Source organism: Alternaria conjuncta (assembly GCF_024043145.1).
Source record: "Alternaria conjuncta strain BMP 0040 chromosome Unknown scaffold_10, whole genome shotgun sequence".
NCBI classification, from domain to species: Eukaryota; Fungi; Ascomycota; class Dothideomycetes; order Pleosporales; family Pleosporaceae; genus Alternaria; species Alternaria conjuncta.
Genome location: NW_026250099.1, coordinates 272553 through 289198, shown reverse-complemented (window position 1 = coordinate 289198; position 16646 = coordinate 272553). Strand labels below are relative to the sequence as shown.

The 16646-nt window shown below is 52.7% G+C and overlaps 9 protein-coding genes across 9 annotated transcripts; 4 read left to right on the top strand and 5 right to left on the bottom strand.

Moving 5' to 3' along the window:
* Positions 1-47: 47 nt before the first annotated feature.
* Positions 48-356, bottom strand: J4E85_007165 (uncharacterized protein; the record flags this gene model as incomplete). Its single annotated transcript, XM_051471398.1, has 1 exon — positions 48-356. The coding sequence occupies one exon, from the start codon at positions 354-356 to the stop codon at positions 48-50; it is 309 nt and encodes a 102-aa protein (XP_051324472.1).
* A 950-nt stretch (positions 357-1306) lies between these two features.
* Positions 1307-2492, top strand: J4E85_007164 (uncharacterized protein; the record flags this gene model as incomplete). The annotated part of the gene is made up of 2 exons (XM_051471397.1): positions 1307-1457; positions 1540-2492. 2 exons carry the CDS (start codon positions 1307-1309, stop codon positions 2490-2492), a joined length of 1104 nt encoding a protein of 367 aa, XP_051324471.1.
* A 230-nt stretch (positions 2493-2722) lies between these two features.
* J4E85_007163 (uncharacterized protein) lies at positions 2723-3538 on the bottom strand (the record flags this gene model as incomplete). Its single annotated transcript, XM_051471396.1, has 2 exons — positions 2723-3277; positions 3329-3538. 2 exons carry the CDS (start codon positions 3536-3538, stop codon positions 2723-2725), a joined length of 765 nt encoding a protein of 254 aa, XP_051324470.1.
* Positions 3539-4037: 499 nt separating this feature from the next.
* J4E85_007162 (uncharacterized protein) lies at positions 4038-4798 on the bottom strand (the record flags this gene model as incomplete). The annotated part of the gene is made up of 2 exons (XM_051471395.1): positions 4038-4577; positions 4634-4798. 2 exons carry the CDS (start codon positions 4796-4798, stop codon positions 4038-4040), a joined length of 705 nt encoding a protein of 234 aa, XP_051324469.1.
* Positions 4799-5189: 391 nt separating this feature from the next.
* Positions 5190-5697, bottom strand: J4E85_007161 (uncharacterized protein; the record flags this gene model as incomplete). The annotated part of the gene is made up of 2 exons (XM_051471394.1): positions 5190-5246; positions 5278-5697. The coding sequence occupies 2 exons, from the start codon at positions 5695-5697 to the stop codon at positions 5190-5192; spliced, it is 477 nt and encodes a 158-aa protein (XP_051324468.1).
* A 542-nt stretch (positions 5698-6239) lies between these two features.
* Positions 6240-7638, bottom strand: J4E85_007160 (uncharacterized protein; the record flags this gene model as incomplete). The annotated part of the gene is made up of 2 exons (XM_051471393.1): positions 6240-6438; positions 6491-7638. 2 exons carry the CDS (start codon positions 7636-7638, stop codon positions 6240-6242), a joined length of 1347 nt encoding a protein of 448 aa, XP_051324467.1.
* Positions 7639-9006: 1368 nt separating this feature from the next.
* On the top strand, positions 9007-9950 carry J4E85_007159 (uncharacterized protein; the record flags this gene model as incomplete). Its single annotated transcript, XM_051471392.1, has 5 exons — positions 9007-9060; positions 9117-9470; positions 9525-9611; positions 9661-9751; positions 9802-9950. The coding sequence occupies 5 exons, from the start codon at positions 9007-9009 to the stop codon at positions 9948-9950; spliced, it is 735 nt and encodes a 244-aa protein (XP_051324466.1).
* A 1365-nt stretch (positions 9951-11315) lies between these two features.
* Positions 11316-12803, top strand: J4E85_007158 (uncharacterized protein; the record flags this gene model as incomplete). Its single annotated transcript, XM_051471391.1, has 1 exon — positions 11316-12803. One exon carries the CDS (start codon positions 11316-11318, stop codon positions 12801-12803), a length of 1488 nt encoding a protein of 495 aa, XP_051324465.1.
* Positions 12804-13637: 834 nt separating this feature from the next.
* J4E85_007157 (uncharacterized protein) lies at positions 13638-15147 on the top strand (the record flags this gene model as incomplete). The annotated part of the gene is made up of 2 exons (XM_051471390.1): positions 13638-14961; positions 15011-15147. The coding sequence occupies 2 exons, from the start codon at positions 13638-13640 to the stop codon at positions 15145-15147; spliced, it is 1461 nt and encodes a 486-aa protein (XP_051324464.1).
* Between the last annotated feature and the right edge of the window lie 1499 nt (positions 15148-16646).

Here is a 16646-nt window from a genome sequence, read left to right as displayed (position 1 = left end):
CGACTATGCGAACGCTTGTACCTGCATGACGATATCATGTTTTGTTTTCAGAGACTGGCGTCGCTCGCACGGCTGCCGCTGCGTTGAGAGAAACTTGAGAATCGTCGGTACAATGTCCTCACTCTGCCGAATAGAGTGGAGTCGCTTGAGAGTCCATCGTCAGGGAATGGGGATGGTGAGGGGACTTCGGGTACAGCTCGCTCGCGATGCTGGAGGTGCTCTTCGTCCATGCGCAAAAGGTCCGCTTCGAACTGCTCCATCACAGTGAGGGCTGGCGCAAACTCGGGGCTCAAGAAGTTGTTGAGTGGTGGAGGGACGGCCTCCTGGCTCGCAGAGTAGTATAGCTGGGGCCTCATGTTGTTGAAGGGGTGAAGATGTTGGAGATCTTGAGGATGTTGATGCGATGTGCTGCTGTGGATGAGATGCTGGCCTACTTTCCAGAGGGTCGCGTCGCGTTTATATCACAGTATCGCATGTCGTCATGCTCTCTTCCCATCCCACACGCGCTAAGTCGCGTGGCAGCTCCAATATCGTACCTGAACCCCACGAGCCGTGCGCAGTTTCAATACAATAATAAAATAAGACGTTCCGGAACGATCGCATGTCATTTTCCCCGATCGCATGTTATTGTCCGATCTAGTGGTCACCAGCATCGTCATGGCCTTGTTCCAGACGGTACCCCTGAGACTTCCCGCTTTCCGGGGTCGATCGATCGTAGCGCGTCATCAGGGATGCTGCATCATCTGGCAAGATCCAGGTTTCACCCTAGCAGACAGCCCCGTGCGCGATGTGCAAGAATTGAAGAATGAAGTTGTCGGTGGCTTCTTCCATGCGCTCCTGAATCTCGTGAGAAAGGTCTTGGTGTTGTAGGCTGGCATCGGCTCGCGCTTTCCGACAACACCCTGCCTACCTCGGCTCATCGGGCGAAGACGGCCAATGCGGTGACGCTCCTCACGAACACCTCGATGACCAGCCGTGAGCACCCTATCGTCATCGCAACGACACATAGAAATAATGCCCATCCCCACACCTTTCGGCGGTTTTCTGCCCGCTGCTCGAGATCCACCATCTGCATTTCTTGCAGCTTACATAGCAAATCCAGGCCTTAAGTAGACGATACTGCCCGGGATGCCCACCCCACCCTTCTCCCAAGACCGCCGAGACTGGCTGAGCGAAATTTCTGGATTATTTTCCCAGCGCAAAACCAGGGACGTTAAGAACACGACATCTACGTCAACTGTAAACCTTAGATTCGGCACCCCTAAAGCTTTCGATTCTGTTTCAACTTTCAGTTCGAGATCTCGAGATGACGCCTCCACCAAAGATCAAGCAATGGCTCACGGGCCAGGACGGGCTCGATAAGCTCAGGATGGGCGAGGCGGAATGCCCAACCCCTGGCGAAGACGAGGTGTTGGTTGAAGTCCATTCCGTGAGTCTGAACTACAGGGATACCGAAGGTACGTACAGTGTGATGTGGTCACACCTACTTTTGTGGCAGGGTCCAGACGGCCAGTTGAACAACGCTAAATACGTGTACAGTCGCCATGGGCCTCTACAACCACCACAAGTCCGTAGAACATCCCCCCGCTATTGTCCCATGTAGCGACATGTGCGGTGTAGTTGTTGCGGTTGGTCCGGTTTCCAACAACACTTCAGACCCCTACAAGAACCCAGCTTTCCAGCTTAAGGAAGGCGACAGGGTCATCAGTACATTTGCGCCGAAGCATCTCAGCGGCCAAATCAAGGCCTCAGACATCGCGGGTGGCCTAGGCGGACCTGCCCCTGGCGTATTGACGCAGTACCGTGTGTTCCCCACGTATGGCGTTGTCAAGATTCCAGATTATCTATCTGATGACGAAGCCGCATGCTTGCCAATCGCAGCTGTAACCGCCTGGATGAGCTTGAATTGCATGCGACCAAATGGCGAGATCATTGGCCCGGGCGAAAAGGTTCTGTGCCAGGGTACTGGCGGTGTAAGCATCTCAGCAGCCCAGATCGCATCCGCAGCAGGCGCAGATGCCATCGTCACATCTTCCTCCGACGAGAAGCTCCAGCGCGCGTCTAAGCTTGGTTCGAAGACCACCATCAACTACCGCAATACTCCCGACTGGGAGAACGCAGTCCTTTCTGCTACTTCCGACGAAGGCGCTGACATCATCATCGAAGTCGGCGGTGCGCAAACGCTCCGCAAGTCATTCGAGTGCGTACGCTTTGGTGGTCTGATATCCTGCATTGGCTACCTATCCGGCAAGCAAGACGAGGCTGGCGACAGGACAAACACGAACTTGCTGTGCCTGAAGAGGAATGTCACACTCAAGGGCATTGTAAACGGTCCTAGGACTGAGCTCGAGAGAATGCTCAAGTTCTACGACGAGAAGAAGATCAAGCCAGTGGTCGACCGCGTTTGGAAGTTCGAAGAGGCGGATCAAGCGATCAAGTACCTTTTCAGCGGAGGTCACTTTGGAAAAGTTGTCATCAAGGTGAAGGAGTAGACGGTATCATAGGTGCGTAGTGGATCAAAATACACCATGATCAAACATCCAACATTTTGTCACATCACCCAGTCCGTCCAATGTCATTGTGCATCGTCTTGAAGTCTCATGGAAAGTTATTTTAATTGCGCAGCATTTTAATCTACTGGAAAGCTAGTAGTCGCGGCTTGTACAATAATGTGAACAAAGATCGCTCATTGTCTGCAGTATGGTCAACGCCACACCTCGAACTAAGCCGAAGACTGAGCGCGCCGCTCAGCATCAACGCTCGCACCCCACTTTCGGAAGGCCTTAGTGAAACGCTTCGTTTCCTCAATAGCCTCTTCATACTCGTCAGCAACGACAAGCCCCTCATACCACGAACGCTCCGTCTCAGCCAGCACAAGACGCCATTCCTTGCCCTCCTCGAGCGCCCATGCCAAACCGTGAACACCCAGGCGAAGCAACCATAAAGCAGCAGAGATCTTAAACCCCCACAGCTCGCAGTTCTCTCGGTCTGCCGTAGGCCAGTTCTCTTCGTGGTCCATTACAGCTTCAATGACGCTGTAGAGACCTTCCTGGAAATGGAATGGAAGTCGGTGCAGACAATGCATGATGTTGCTGATGTTGTCTTGGAACGGCTTGCTTTCGTTGGACCATTCCCAGGCGCAGTTGGCGAGGGTCTCGAGGCCGGCGATCAGTGATAGGCAGGCGTCGCACTTGAACGTGCTGTTGCAGGTCTTGCGGCATTCGGAGGGGCGGAGGTGGTGCCGGCAGGTCTCGACTGCGGTGACGTGCTTTTCGCCCTATATTATGTCAGTTGGAAGGCTTCAACGGCCAAGGAGGGTAGTCCTGACCTTCTCGAAGAGACTATCCTCAGTGCGTGTGATCTTGATGATCTCGGTCCAGACATCTTTCGCAGCAGTGGAGGATTGTGCGGATGCCTCTGGGTAGTCGCCAGGGGATACAAGGACGAAGTCGTCGATCTCTTCAACTTCGTCGGTCATACTCCCAGCGCCCTTGCTACTGACGCTGTTTGCAGTCTCTGGGATGTTGGAAACAGGCATATTCGTCGCGAGTGTGAGTTGGTTGGTATTATACTTTATAAAGAAGTTGTGGTGTGGTTCGAATCAAGGCGCGGAGCTGTGAGTCTGACGTTTTATATAGCAAAAGAGGAGCAGAACACAGCTAGGGAATACCATTCAGTGAGTGGGTCTGGAAGAGGTCCGTTCACTTAAGACTTTCTTCCAGAAGGAGAAGTGTGCGGTGAATGTCTGCATCGCACTCTCTCGCAATGTGCAGATGACCAGATCAGGCACTCATCTGTACGACTATTCAGGCCACAGCAGAAGAACGCCATCAAGCGTACTCGGAGAATATATGCTTGGGGATATCCTTGTTAGCTACAAGCTATAGCAACTATTTGTACCCAAGCTGACTTCCAAGCAAACGTAAAACTCGATCCTACACGCTTCCTCGACTGAGGCAAACATCGAGCCCACATATCAAACATGACCAGTGCCAGAAAACACATGTGTGCCCTGGCCTGGAAGTCCCATCGACCCATCAGTCGTCGTCTTCAGTCCGACCCTTATTAGCAAACATCCCCGCCGCGCCCCTCCCCCACATCGTCACTTCCGCAGCAACCCGCATAAGCTCCATCTTCTTCTCCTCATAATCCACTTTACCCTCATTCACCACAATCCACGCCTCCTCCGCCCCCAACAAAATCTGCATCTCGCTTTTCCCCTCCACCCTTCCCAGCATAAGCCCCTCAGGCCCAAGCTTCAGCGCCCAAATGACCACCGAGATCTCGAACTCCTCGTCGCGGACGACTTGGCGTTCTAGCTCCATCCAGTCGTCTGTATCGAGTATGATGGAAACCACGATAGAGAGACTGAGCTGGTGTTGCGGCGCTAGCATGTGCAAGTATTCCGCGACAAAAGAAGGCTTAGTAGGATTGTCGGAGAAGATCTCGGAGCAGATGCGTAGGGTATCCAAGCCGTCGATGATTGCATTCGATGTCAAACTAGGATGGGGTCTGGATTTTGTTTCGATGGCGAGGATTTTGGCGTAGTAGGCGATGATGTCTTGCGCGCTTTTGTCCTGGGCGGAAGCGTTAGTATACATGATTGAGCTTTGAAGGGCGCCTGTATGCTTACTTCGATGGTTTTAGCAGTCTCGTCACGAACGAACACGTAGCTGCCATCAGGATGTCTCAGCGGAGTATCATTGGGCAGGGCGACGACTTTCTTTCCGTCGACGAGCTGGGTGAAGTCTTCTTGGCTGTTATCGTGGTTCATGTGAGGTTTCCCTGGGGACGGCATGATAGTTAACGTCGTGACGAGAAGACTGTAGACTCTGTATGTATTGGCGGAGTTGAGTTACCACGAGAGTAGAGAGCCCGGTGTTCTTTCTCTAGGCCGGCCATCGCTTTGGTATATGACAGGAAGTAGGTCAGTGCATGGGGCGCGATTCAATGCCAAGATGATGCGATATGCAATCTATAATTGAGCTTTCTCTTCCGTGAACTACTTTTTGAACCATGACGTTAATTTGTGCCTACGTCCGTGCTCGCCACTGTAGGGAGCCAGCGAGGAACGATATAAGCTAGACTACCCCCCTCTCATGCCTCCCGCTACTGCTGAACTCGGTATCTGCTATTCGTCTCGCATGCCGGGCTTTCTCCGCCACGATTCTCCGCTCAATCCTGCAAGATCAATCCCGTAGATCGAGCGTAGGAATAGTGACAATATGGTCTATCCTCATCAGCAACTCGATGCGTGGTTATCGAATTTTGACTTACCTTCACCATATGCGGCAGATCTTCTCCATTGTCATTGCCACCACTGCCTTCAACACCGGAAGTCTTCTTCTCCGTCGCTTTCTTGACACACCCCTTCTTGACACCACCGTTCTGCGCTTCCGTTTTATGAGCTCCGTTCTTGGAGTCTACATCGCCCTCCTCTTCACGCTCTGAGAGCTCACAGTCCGATCTCGAGCCTTCGGTGACAGAAGATGCGACATCGCTGTAAGAATGGTAGTCAGCTTCTACGAATACGTAACTGTCTTCCATTTCTTGATCCTCGGCGAGCTCTTCGTCTACAGTGACGACGTCTTTATCAGTGTCGGGTAAAATTCCACAGGTGCCTTGGCTGGGCTTGATGATGGCGCGATCTTTGTCACTGTTGTCGTTGCTAGCGGTTGGGTGTTTACTGGAAGACATGGCTCAAACTGTACGTTGGAGGATGTTGTGACGCGTTAGAGAAGGAATAGCGTAGTCTGGTGTGCCCGCGAGTTGGGTGACTGCGCTGCTGTTGAGTGACAGTGTGAAGACTTCCATACTAGAGTAGCTGCGTATATGTGCGCCTTGAGAGTTCTATACCAGATCGCGCCACTAAGGCGACATTCAATCCTCTTTCACTCATGTCAATGAGAAAGGCTGCAATCCGCATGGAAGCGACCCAAGCTTCATTATATCAACATTCCACCAGCAGTTGCTTGCCCTTCGAAGGCAAATGGAGCCCGAGTGAAGCAAGCGGGCGTTCGAGGAATGGCAAATATGGCGAGCCACTCACGGCCACCGCATCAAGTGAAATCAAAAGATACGACCCTCGTTTGAATGGGAGAAATCAAGAGAGCAAGGACCCAATCGTCATCATTAATGATGGCGAATGCACAAGATCATAGAGCGTGAAGTCCATGAAGCCTCAGTAAATTTGCGACAAGTGATGTCGAAGAACGTTGATTGTGAAAGCTTCTTAACGATCATAACTTCGATGCTGCGCCCTCTTCATATTCACTCAGCTCTTTCTTGTCGCAATCCCTGGGGCTTTCACCAAACTCCTTCCCCTTGCGACATGACAGTTCTTCGGCACTCTTCCACTTCCAGGCCGTATCTTTCTCCTCACCGTTGCCCTTGCCGCTTAGTACGTTGCACATGTATGAGCCGGCGACGGGGAGGAATCTGATGGGATGATTAGCATTGCGTGCGTGAAACGAAAGGTAAAGTTACTTACTTGTACGAGTGAAAGCTACCGCCAACGGCGAGGTACAAGTTGGCGAGCTTTTCATGTGGATGTCGACACATTAGCCAGTCTTCAGTTGGTGTAACGGCGTCGTAGCAAATTCGCCATCGATCTGGTCGTCTGCTGCGTGTCCAATCCGGCATGGCGTTATGCATGATCTGTGCGCTCTCACGCTTCAGCCTCTCAGGGACGTCATTCTGGTTCCTTCGAGATGGCATAGTGATTTTGTGGCCAGAAGGGGTGGTCACCGTGTTGATGACTTCAGTCTTAATGTCATTGATTTTCAGCGTCCGGTTTGGTTGCGAGGGTGGGATAATGTCGACCTCTCCACCAATGACGATCACGGGTACTGTTTCGTCGATCATGCTCTGAGTGTCTTGTTCGTTCAGTGTATAGTAAGCAGAGACTCGTCCTACAGCGGTGATCTGGCGCTCGATGCGGTCTTGTTCCTGGATCTTCAAAGCATCCTCGATCGGCGACATCAGAGAGCTGGTCCATGCTCCTGCTGCCAACACGATCTTTTCGGCTTTCAAGACTTGACCATCTCTCAGCTTTACACCTGCTAGGCTACGGTGGTCGGCGCTCAGTAATAACTCTTGCACGTCTCCAGTCACCCTCTTGACCCCAAGCTCAAGTGCAACCTTCGTGAAGCTTTGCGTTGCTTTTTCTGCGTCGCACCAGCCCGCTTCGCGATTGAAATAACCCTTCCCATATTCTTCACTCTTGATGCCTTTTGTCACAGCGTACTTATCCAGCTCTTGTGGTTCTAGATCGCGGGTGTAGTCGCCCCCTCTCTCAATGAACGTCTTCCTTATCGCATCGCCAAAAGTACCGTCCTTTTTGTCTAGCACGACCCAACCAGTCTTGTGGAAATGACCCTGCACTGCTATACTCCAGAACCAAAAATGAATAGCTTCATTGGCGAGATTGCAGTAAAGATGTGACTCGTAGTCGGTACGAATAATGCGATTAGTGTCGATGGCTGCCGCTTGCTTTTGCTTTAGGGGTGTATTGCTATCCCAACGGTCGACGATGGTAATCCGAGATGGATCTTTGTATTGTTTGCCCAAATGATAGGCAGTAGACGCGCCAAAGGTACCAGCGCCTATGATAAGTACTGTAGGCTCGCTGCTTGCCATATTGATCGAATAGTGATCAAAAGTCGAAAAGCTTTCAACGATGTCCAGGATGATGGTGAGGCTTCCTGGATGGTAGACGAGACTGCTTGCGCTAGTGTTGCGGGGTCTTCTGCGGATCCGATGCCCCAGCTTGCCCGAAAACGTGCATTGGCTCGCGCGATCGGGAAGGAACTCACGATGCCCAGGTACAACGCGTTCCGAACATGACGTATCAAGACAAAAGCGGGCGCGTGCGAATAAGCCCTATTCTGTCCAAAGTTGCGCTGCTTTGACAAGTGACATTCTGGAGCCCCGGTTGGGCTTTGGCAATGATCGCAGTCGATGCGGGATGCGCGAAACTTGCTTGGAGACCGGCGTTCGCGTCGCGACCTCGCGAGTATTCAGCGTCGCGGCAGGTGCAAGGACGACCGTCGCGAACAAGGTTTACGCGTTGTACTTGAATATCGCATCAATTGCATCGCCTCGAGAATGCATTTTAGTGGTTGAGACCAGCTTGAAGAGTACGTCGCGATGGCGTAGAGGCATGGTGGCACTTCGGTCGTGGAAAGTCGCTAACTAAAGCTCGAGTGTCATCGCTCCTTCCGAATAATACAGCTCACTTCCAACACTCAACACCATCCATCACGCGCGTGCTTGTCAGTAGTAGCGGCGCACATCGCGCATACCAATGGCAGCAGTTCAACACGAACGGATTCGTTCTCTACATGCTCGACCTATTTGCTGCGGCAGTTTTATTTGATCGTGCTCCACGCTCTCCAACCAGTCTCTTGCATGTATGGGCACCATTCACCCATCGATAGGTATTCATGACTCCCGAAAAGTCACTTCCGGTAATGCGCATGCGCTGCGATAACACGATAAGAGAGAAAGAGCTGGTGATGGCAAGAGACATGGAGTAAGCCAGGGGCTGACCGCAGAGCTGGACTAGCCGGTTGCATCATCAGCAACGTGTCGAATATGTCAAACGTTTAGCCTGGAGGCCTTATTCGGTTTCAGTCCTGGATATTCACTACCGACGAAGGATTCACGGTCCTACACCTGTTCTTCCAATGTAGAGGCTGCTTGCGAGATGCATTTCCAGGAATGGTTAGCGCTGGCTGTCTCGGCTAACCTTCCGTGTCAGACTCGAAGTATCTTTGGATACAAGTACGAACACAGCGCAGAGCTATTACGCAGCAGAAGGCAAGACCTCAATTCAATATCACTGCTGGAACTGAACACATAATCATCTAAGGAGCTTTATTGAGACCAAGCTTTCACGCGTCAATCTCAGATTCGCCACTGCACGATAGCACTTTAGTGGCTCCTTCGGCAAGCCCCACCATCGAGCGTAGAACGCAGATTCAGCAACTCTCAACCAACACCACGATGTCTCCCAAGATCCATATCGTGCGCCATGCGCAAGGAGAACACAACGCCACCGTATGTTCCATATCATGGAGAAGAACTTCGGAACCAAGAAGACTAACTGCCGGCAGCGCAATTACAGCATTCGCGATGCTGTGCTGACAGAAAAAGGCAAAGAACAATGTCGCACGCTTAGCTCGGCATTCAAACATCATGAGGAAATAGACATAGTATTTTCGTCGCCGCTACGACGAACGATCCAGACCGCCTCTCTGAGTTTTGGCCCTGTGCTCGCGCGGAAAGAGGTGCCGTTCGTGCTGTTGCCAGCTTTGCAAGAGGTCAGCAATATTGGGTGTGATGTCGGAATTGCAGATACTGCAGATGAAGTGCACGCATTCCTACCGAAGCTGTTTGCAGAAGGTGAGCTTGACTTTGACATCAGCAAAGTTGATGCATCAGCGGTGACAGCGGGCTGGAACTCCAAGGTTAGTCGATCTCCCGGTTTGACATCAGCATGCATGCTTACTAACGCCTCGCAGGAAGACTATTGGGCGTACGAGAAGCGCGCCATCTCGAAGCGCGCTTCTGATCTCAGGAACTGGCTGTACCAAAGGCCCGAAGCGCAGGTAAAGCTGCCGTTAGTTTCCTCTTAACAGCGGTTTGCTAATGGAACAGGTCCTGGTCGTCACTCATGGCGCATTTGCACACTTCCTCACCGAGGACTGGGAAGTCGAAGACCCCATGGTGGGCACAGCGTGGAAGAATTGTCGGTATATCTCTATATTTAGTCTGCAGTATGAGCTAACTCTATTGTAGGTGAGCATCGCGTGTTTACCTTTACACCTGAGTCGACAGCGGAAGACGCCCACGTGGGTGAGACTTGGGAGAGCAGGCGAAGCAGAGGTGCCCAAGAAGTCGAGAAGGACCCGCATGTAGTGGATGAGTTTCTCAAGACGGCGGCGTAGTTGAGTGGTAGTGTACATAGTCCGCGGCCTCAGGTAGCTTCCGACAACGGCTGTGGCATGCCGTTCCGTCCGTTGTCCAAGAGCCGGAGGGTCCACGAATAGCCAATACCCGATGTGTTTCTGTAGTAACTTGCCCGAGTACATTCGCGCTCTTTGATCGACAGATTCTCCCTTCGCTCCCAATCTGGAGTACCACGGCTGTTCGGCAAGCGCGCCATGATGGCGCAACATCCCACGGTGCCCGGTGCCCCCTGAGGCTTTTGGGATCCTGGGGTAGACGGTAGCCATGTCCGAGCAATCACATTCACCCCCCATATCATTGGGCGGCGCAAAGTTCGGCAATGCACTCCACAAAACCCTGGATCAAAGATAAGCCACGGTCACGCCGCGCCTGCTATGACCCTTCGAGCAGCCAAGCTGCAGTGCGGCCAGACCAAATCACCGAGCGGTGCGTCGTGCATTACCGCGCTGGGTGTAGTCGACGGGACGCATCGGAGCAGCCTTAGTCAGAGTTTTGCGCCCCGGTACCTGTTCGGTTAATCTATCAAGCCCCGCCGAGGCCCGGGATGGCGCGGCCCTAAATGCTTGTCGCCGCCCCCATGCAGCCAAACCAGCCCTACGCGACGCCTCTGTCGTCGTCACCATCCAGTGCAGACGCTTATCCCCAGCTTACAGGTTGTCGCGTGAGCACCGCAGCTCTCTTATCTCCAGAACCGCATGCATGGTTCGCTCTGATGTCACCTAGCACGGATCCAGGCGATGTCACATCAAGCACGTCCCCAAACTCACCACTAAAACACGTAAAAAAGAGAAAATTTTACGTCAACTGCGACACACCATGTGGACCGCGTCATTAACGACGCCACTAAAGGGCAACGCTGCTGGCTGCACGCACCAAGCTCTGGTACGATGCGAGCAATAGACCGAAGTTCGCTAAGGCCCTCGATAGCCAGCTTTCGGTCAACATCGGTCGCCCAGCATGCTGGGAGCGCGCGGGGGAAGGCCGCTTGGAACATTCTATTACACATGCAGAACATGCGGAGAGATAAGGACGTGTTGATATAAGAAACAAGAGCAGCCGCTGGCCTTAGAAACGGTTATTCCTGCGTGCCGCTGCTAATTCACACTACCTTCTCACCGGTCCCACGGTACGTCACAGACAGTCGATATCACGCGCAGCCGTCTTCCCGATTCCGACGACTGGACTTGTGACCTACACTGCTACTGCTGTTCTTGGGTACCGGCCAAACTAGCTCGTCAGCAGGCGCCAAACACCAAAAAGTCGCGAGTGCCCTCCAGCTTCCGACTTGACCACGACTCCACCCCACCGTTATTTTTGAAAAATTCATATTTGCATTTTCCAAGATGCAGGAAGTACCGCACGCCCACGGGCTCACGACGGGCAACCCTGAGCCACAATACGCCTCCAACGGCGTCAACACTGGCGTTCCCGCGCGGCACTACGCTGCTGCACCGCCGACCTACCGTCTCGACGACCTTTCGTCTGAGGGCAAGAAAAGCGACCCTGAGCTCATGATGCCCGTCGACAAGACTGCCACCGTCCAGGAGGGATCGGAGAAGTTCCACCGTCTCGGCTGGAAACAACTCACAGTCTGCCTGATTGTCGAAGCTATTGCGCTTGGTTCTCTCAGTATTCCTAGCGCGTTCGCAACTCTCGGAATGGTTCCTGGTGTCATCATGTGCGTCGGTCTTGGACTCGTCGCAATCTACACATCGTACGTTGTCGGTCAGGTCAAGATGCGCTACCCGCATGTCAACCACTACTCGGATGCCGTCGAAATCATCTGGGGTAAATTCGGAAAGGAACTCACCGGTGTCATGTTCGCCCTCTTCCTCATCTTGCTGGTTGGATCGCACGCGCTTACCGGAACAATCGCCTTTATCAACATCATCGGAAACTACACCACATGCGCGCTCGTATGGGGTGTAGTATCCATGATCATCTTGCTGGTTCTTGCTCTGCCACCCACATTCCACGACTTCGCTTTCCTGGGCTACATCGACTTTATTAGTATCATCGCCGCCATCTTGCTCACCATCATCGCAACTGGTATCCAAGCGCACGATGCTCCTGGCGGATTGAGCGCAGTCAACTGGTCCGCGTGGCCTCAACCCGGAACTTCGTTCTACGAAGCTTTCCTGGCGACCACCAACATCATCTTCGCCTACTCCTTCGCCGTCTGCCAATTCTCTTTCATGTCGGAGATGCACACCCCCAAGGACTACGTCAAGTCCATCTGGGCTCTCGGTCTGATTGAGATCTTCATCTACACCATGACTGGTGCTCTCATCTACGCTTTCGTCGGCCAGGAGGTCAAGTCGCCTGCTCTTCTCTCTGCCGGAAACACCGTCTCCCGCATTGCCTTCGGTATCGCCCTTCCCGTCATCTTCATCTCCGGATCCATTAACGGCACCGTCGTCTGCCGCTACATCATGGACCGCATCTTCCCCACTTCGCCAATCCGCTTCGTCAAGGACGTCAAGGGCTGGGGTGTCTGGGTCGGACTCATCACCGTTGTCACCGTCATCGGCTGGATCATCGCCGAGGCCATTCCCTTCTTCAACGCCCTCCTCGGTCTCATCTCCTCCCTCTTCATCTCCGGATTCACATTCTACTGGCCCGCACTTTTCTGGTTCCAGCTCGTCAAGGAGGGCAAGTGGAACGCAAACGCCAAGAACATCAGCTTGAGCATCCTCAACTCCATTGTCTTCGTCATTGGACTTGTCGTTCTCGGTGCCGGTACCTACGCGTCCGTCGAGGATATCATCACACAGTACAACTCCGGTGCTGTACGAAGTCCCTTCACATGCTCTGCTCAGTCTTACGCATAGTTTGGGGGTGACGAGAACATGTATATATACCAAGAAGCCCTTGTATAGGCGCTTCGCTTATTACGACTTATGAGTCTAGCATCAGCATAGCGATGTCAAATCAAATTTCACATATTCAATCATCTTGTTTCATGTCCACAGTGTTTGCATCTCATCGATACCATTCGGAAATGGACCTGCTCCTCCTGCGCTGCGCCACCCCACACAGGAAAACACTGAACATCCACCTCCTAGAAGTCTACATTGCCTTCAGATATGCTCGATTTTTGGATTTTAGACTGATCACAGCCCCCTTGGGCAGTACTTCGCCTTCTACTACATCTCGTCGTTCGCGATCGATATCCTTGGTCTACCATACGCAAGACTGATGTATACAGCAATGCACCTCAAGATCTCCTTCTCCTGCCCGAGGCGGCGCCGATATTTTGTTTACCCTGGCTAATAATGTGCGGAGTAGATCAGTGGGAAAGACTATCTACAGAAGACATCACATGTAGGGAATCACCGAAAAGAATGATGCGCGCGCTCTTCCTTTCACTCCACTATACAAACAGCGCTCCTTTGTGTTTTCACTCCAGGGCTTTCACGGTAGTGTTTGCGCACTAGTACGAATAGAGACTAGTGCCGCGGATGACGCAGCCCAGACGTGCTGCTGCGCACCTGCTCAGGTGATAAACTTTGGTACGTATACCTAGGAACCGCTCACCTCCGGAATAAGCAACAGTCATTTCACTTATTGCTACGGTCGCAACCAGCTATACTATGGAGGACATAAGATCTACGCTCTCTACACTTCACCTTGGGTCGAATCTCACCCACGCAACGGACGATATCATGCCGAAAAGACAACGCGATAGCGACGACGAATCTGCTCGGAATGACGGCGTTGGGTCTAAGAGGCAACATGGGAGTGAAGTCATTACACCTTTACCGCAGCCTTCCGACCTCATCGCCGCTCTCCACGAGTTCATACAGGAAGAGCGCAGGGCCAACTTCTCGTTCTTGTCGCAGCACAGCCACAGCCACAAGCATCGACAAGAGCTACTGGTAGTATCTCAGGCGGATGCCGAGGATATCGAAGCGGTACGTGCTATCGCTAGGCACGATACAAGTGTCCATAGTGACTGGTATACCTTCACCGAGCCGCTGAGGTCGGACGGCTACACCCGTACCGTTGCGATCGATACCCCATCCGCGAAATGTGTTGCTGAAGACATGATCATCACCGAATTTGGCAGGATCAAGAAAACCAAGCGCGACGCAGCTGCATGGATCCGCGATACGTACTGCACTGCCGAAGACGATATGTGGGCGATGAGGCTCCCGGAATCGCAGTACGAGGAGCAGCGTTTGTGGTGGGAAGGTACAGGGCAAGCTTTCCGGCTGCTAGACTTACCTCTGGAGATGCGCGAAGCCATCTACCTACACGTCATCGGGCCAGTCGTTGTTCCGGATGTCGTTACACAGCATGGTGGCGGGGAGAAGCTTGTGCTTGGGTATGGCCTGTCGTACGATAATCCCGAGCGCGTAGGGCGCAATCGAGATCCCAATATACAGCGCCCGAATATGGAGATCATGCGCGTCAGTCGCCAGGTAAAGGATGAAGCCACCCAAGTCGCCAATCGCGACACGGTGAAGCGATTCACAACAATCCGTACGCGTGGTGATGGCATTGGGCCCGCCGCGTCACCTGAAAAGATCTGGCGCCAACTCAGGCGGATAGTAATTCCTAGTAACTTCCTGAAGAAGCTTCAAATTGAGATGTCTGCGACGGAGTTCTTGGCATTCGGGGGCATTTGCCCTCAACTTGGACAACCGCTTGCAAGAGGTACAGTTACAATCAATGTTACTTCTATGGCTTGGTTTGGAAACCTCGATATCATCGATTTTCGCTTCATTGGCCCTGAACATGAGCTTGCCAACTGCCCTTGGAGACCGCTTCATCCATGCCAAAAGAAGTGGATTGATGTCTTTTTCATCACCGCCTGGAATGATCTGGTCGCTCTCCGAAATTCGAAAGGAATTAAGTATTCCATGAGTGGCTGCATCAAAGATTCTACCCGGAATTACTGGACGGGGCTACTGAACGACAAGCGCAATAACCATACTGCCAGTATACGTAGTCTCGAACAGGATCTTCAGATCGCCATAACGAACAGTAAGTAGTCCTATAAAGGCATGTGGAATACGTACTGACTCCCTTTTAGATGCCTCGCTTGCATGCGAATGCTCCAACCCATGTGTAGGTGGACCGCGCTTGTTCCGGGTCCAGCCGCACGAAATGAGGTTGATCGAGGGCATACAGGCGGAGCTGGATAAAGCGTATTGGGATTTCGAGGACTAAGGCGGGTTGTATTTGACCTGGGGTTGCCGCATACCGAGGAGGATGCGCGGTTCATGAGTAGAGGATTAGCAACAATGAGCATGTATAACGCGCAGACACCGATCACATCTTCGCTCCTGTGACTGTTTGGTTTCTGGGTCGTGCAGGTCTTGCGTGCATTGTCGCGGGCGAGTGTTGTTCGGATAGCAGAGCATCCATGGATCCATGGATTGGATTTGGTGATGAGCTACGTCATGATCTAGCCTCTAGATGGTTAGCCGGCGAAACCGATCACGTGCTGTCGGAGAAGCCGCGGCCCCCGACGCGAACACCTCCTCATGACTTGAGACGCGTCCTCCGCTCGTCTCCTTCAATGGCTGGACTTACGACCCGATATACACGCCGACGCCGACATATCACAATTTTGTTGCGTTTTTCTACGCGCAAAAGCAATGCAGTCGCGCTGCATCAGGTTCGTTTCCATCGGCGAGCGCCGCACGAGGCTGCCCTGCACTTATACGCTGTGCCACGAGATGGATTCACATTGTCGTTCGAAGGCATGTCCACACCAGAGAGTAGCTCAGTCGTGATCGTGGCTGTGCGCAAGTCAATTGCACGCTCGGCAATCTATGATGATGCCATGAGAAGTACCCAGCTCATGAGATGCGGCGCTGCAAGTGTGCAACTTACATTACCTAGCTTGGGCGGACCTGCTCTGCCGTAGTTTGGTCTATAAGTAGGAAGTCGCTGCTTTCTGCGATCTCTCCAATCTCTCAGAGGATCTCTTCCAGGCTCGCCCGAGCAACTTATCTTCTCGATCTTCACGATGTGGGCGATAGCCTGGGCAATCTCTTCTATGCTTTCGCGGCCTCTGTCTACGGTATCTTTTAAGCGTGCCTCGTCGTAATTCAGCTTTCCGTATGCGACGCTGGTCTCCTTCAGAATGCTCGCGTCGTAGCCTTGGCATATGCCAGTCAACGTTGGAGATGACGGAGCACTCAAAAACGCACAGCGTAAAGCCCAGGAAGGGATGCAGCGCTTACTCCCTCCAATTTGTTTGCAATGGTATGTTTAATCCTGATTTCAGACGCGCCGAGGATCAACAAGCTCCACGTTGCAGCCTTTGGAAAGAGCTTAGCCTTCCTGGTTTAGTGCGGCGAGCAAACATGCTGCGGCGCAGCGTACGAAAGAGCTAGATAATGGTGTTCGGTTCGAGCGCATGCGCGAGTGGCTTGTGTCGTATCTTCGGCGAGACTTGCGTGTCATTCACCTTCTTCGAGTTGGGCTGGACTTGTTTACGAGACCTTTCCACACTGCGCAGATCTCTCCGCGGTACCGCCTAAGCCATGAGGTAGAGGGGATGCTGCTTCGCACGCTCGGAGAGAGTAGCGACTATCGGCGCATCACAGGGTCTGGGAGGGCTGATCACATTCGTAGCTCAGACGTCCTTCCGCACACGGTGGACGTAGAACGCGGTCATCACTCTAGCTCCACAGCGCTTGCGATGCCAAAGAAGAAGC